General features: G+C 60.0%; 1 protein-coding gene across 6 annotated transcripts in view; it reads right to left on the reverse strand.

Annotated features, from left to right (window-relative positions):
• Positions 1-1344, reverse strand: part of gzf1 (GDNF-inducible zinc finger protein 1) — a 37588-nt gene extending 36244 nt beyond the window's left edge. For 4 of the 6 annotated variants that reach the window (XM_068044381.1, XM_068044384.1, XM_068044383.1 and 1 more), the window contains exon 1: positions 1168-1344. In XM_068044381.1, coding sequence (XP_067900482.1) covers positions 1168-1188 — 21 coding nt within the window. In that variant the 5' untranslated portion in view covers positions 1189-1344. The other 2 variants (XM_068044385.1, XM_068044386.1) reach the window with 2 other exon arrangements.
• Between the last annotated feature and the right edge of the window lie 1084 nt (positions 1345-2428).

Consider the following 2428-nt stretch of genomic DNA (forward strand, 5'->3'; position numbering starts at 1 on the left):
TACGAAGGGGGGAGGGAGGGAGGGGGACGAAGGGGGGAGGGAGGGAGGGGGACGAAGGGGGGAGGGAGGGAGGGGGACGAAGGGGGGAGGGAGGGAGGGGGACGAAGGGGGGAGGGAGGGAGGGGGACGAAGGGGGGAGGGAGGGAGGGGGACGAAGGGGGGAGGGAGGGAGGGGACGAAGGGGGGAGGGAGGGAGGGGGACGAAGGGGGGAGGGAGGGAGGGGGACGAAGGGGGGAGGGAGGGAGGGGGACGAAGGGGGGAGGGAGGGAGGGGGACGAAGGGGGGAGGGAGGGAGGGAGGGGGACGAAGGGGGGAGGGAGGGAGGGGGACGAAGGGGGGAGGGAGGGAGGGGGACGAAGGGGGGGGGAGGGAGGGGGACGAAGGGGGGGGGGAGGGAGGGAGGGGGACGAAGGGGGGGGAGGGAGGGAGGGGGACGAAGGGGGGGGGGAGGGAGGGAGGGGGACGAAGGGGGGAGGGAGGGAGGGGGACGAAGGGGGGAGGGAGGGAGGGGGACGAGGGGGGGACGAAGGGGGGGAGGGAGGGAGGGGGGGGACGAAGGGGGGGGACGAAGGGGGGAGACGAAGGGGGAGGGAGGGAGGGGGACGAAGGGGGGAGGGAGGGGGACGAAGGGGGGAGGGAGGGAGGGGGGAGGGGGGGAGGGAGGGAGGGAGGGGGGGAGGGAGGGGGACGAAGGGGGGGGAGGGAGGGGGACGAAGGGGGGGGAGGGAGGGGGACGAAGGGGGGGAGGGAGGGGGACGAAGGGGGGGGCGGGGGGGGGACCGATGGGGACGAAGGGGGGGGAGAGGGACGAAGGGGGGGGGGCGGGGGGGCGAGACGGGGAGGGGGGGGACGGGGAGGGGTGGCGACGAGGACGGGGAGGAGGGGGACGAGGACGGGGAGGGGGGGGGACGAGGGGGCGGAAGGAAGACCGGGGAGTGTTCTCCCCAATTCACCCAGTGCTCCTCCTCCCACCTGTCCCACAGACAATGTCCCTTATTCTCTCCACACCCCCACACACCGCTTCCACAGTGGCTATCAATCCCCACCCCCCCACCCATACCAACCAACCACGTCGGGCTGCCGGAGACGGTCTGAGCCCCGGTCCGAATGCGGTTTTCTCTTCCCTCAGCCCAGGCGACAACGACGACTTCTTCCCACAAACTGACCTGCTTTCCGGGTCTCGGCATGTGCAGGTGGGGGGTATTTCGGGTCGGGTCTCTCGGTCACCAATCCGGCAGCTCCGTACCTTGCTCGGCGCACGCGCACTCCGCTGCACCCACAACAGCACCCTAACGGCCGCGCCTCGCGCTCCCGGCACCTGCGCGCGGGCAGTTGGGGGAAAAGGGTACACGCAGCGCGCAGGCGCTATGGATCTACTTCCGTCACCGCCAGGACACGCTTGCGCGATGGTCACCTCCGGTTCCGGTTCTCCAAGAGTAGAGGTTGGATGGGGACATTTGTGCAAAGCAGATTTTGTTGCAACATTTCTCGTTTCGGAGCACGAAATGAAAGATCCACTTGGAGAGATGAAGCAACAAGTGTCTACCTCGTGGGCCTAGTATATAAATATATTGCATATTAATTTTGAATGCACTTTTTATTTAACAAAACTGGAAGTGTAGGTGGAAGGAGGACGAGACAAGGGAGAGGAAAGATGATGTAAGAGGGGAGTTCAAGGAAATAAAAAGGGAGGCACAGGATGAATAAAAAAGGAGGGAAAAGAGGGAAGTTGTTGAATAAAATGCACTTGAAATAAAAATTATTACTGATGAGTTGACCCACAGAACTTGGTTGATTTTATTTGAAGTTACACTTACTAGAACCATAATTATAATTACTGCATGAGGAGTCGGGCGCCCAAGAGCTTTGGAGGCTCCAGGATTTGGGAGGATGGTTACAGGAGGAATAGTAGTATTAGGCATGGGGAAAAGGTCTGGCAATGGGATAGATGCCCAATCCATGGCTCTTGGGAGACCTGCCTGTGGAACAGATTGGAGTCTAAAAATAGCAAGGACAGCAAAGAAAAAAGGGCGTTGATAGCAGGGCGAGATAGTACAAGCCGGCTAAGGAGGAAGTCTATCCAAGGTGAAGGGAGACGACCAAAATGTTGAAAAATTCAAAGTTTAATAGAAGCAAGAAGGCCTGGACAACATCCAAGCTTGGGCTGCTAAGTGGCAAATAGCATCAGTGCCACATAATGTGAGGCAATGACCATCTCCAACAAGACAGAATCTAACCATCTCCCCTTGATCTTCAGGTTTTTAAATATAGAATGAAGTCTGATAGGTGACAACTTCAGTTCTAAGAATTTCTTCAGATGATCCAGCAAAACCAACATCTCATCGCAAAGCATCTGTCTCATTGACATGTCCACGTTTGTTCCTTCATTGGCACTGCTGGCCTCCCAAAATGTAGCAAGTTGAAGAC

Source organism: Heterodontus francisci, chromosome 13 (assembly GCF_036365525.1).
Source record: "Heterodontus francisci isolate sHetFra1 chromosome 13, sHetFra1.hap1, whole genome shotgun sequence".
NCBI classification, from domain to species: Eukaryota; Metazoa; Chordata; class Chondrichthyes; order Heterodontiformes; family Heterodontidae; genus Heterodontus; species Heterodontus francisci.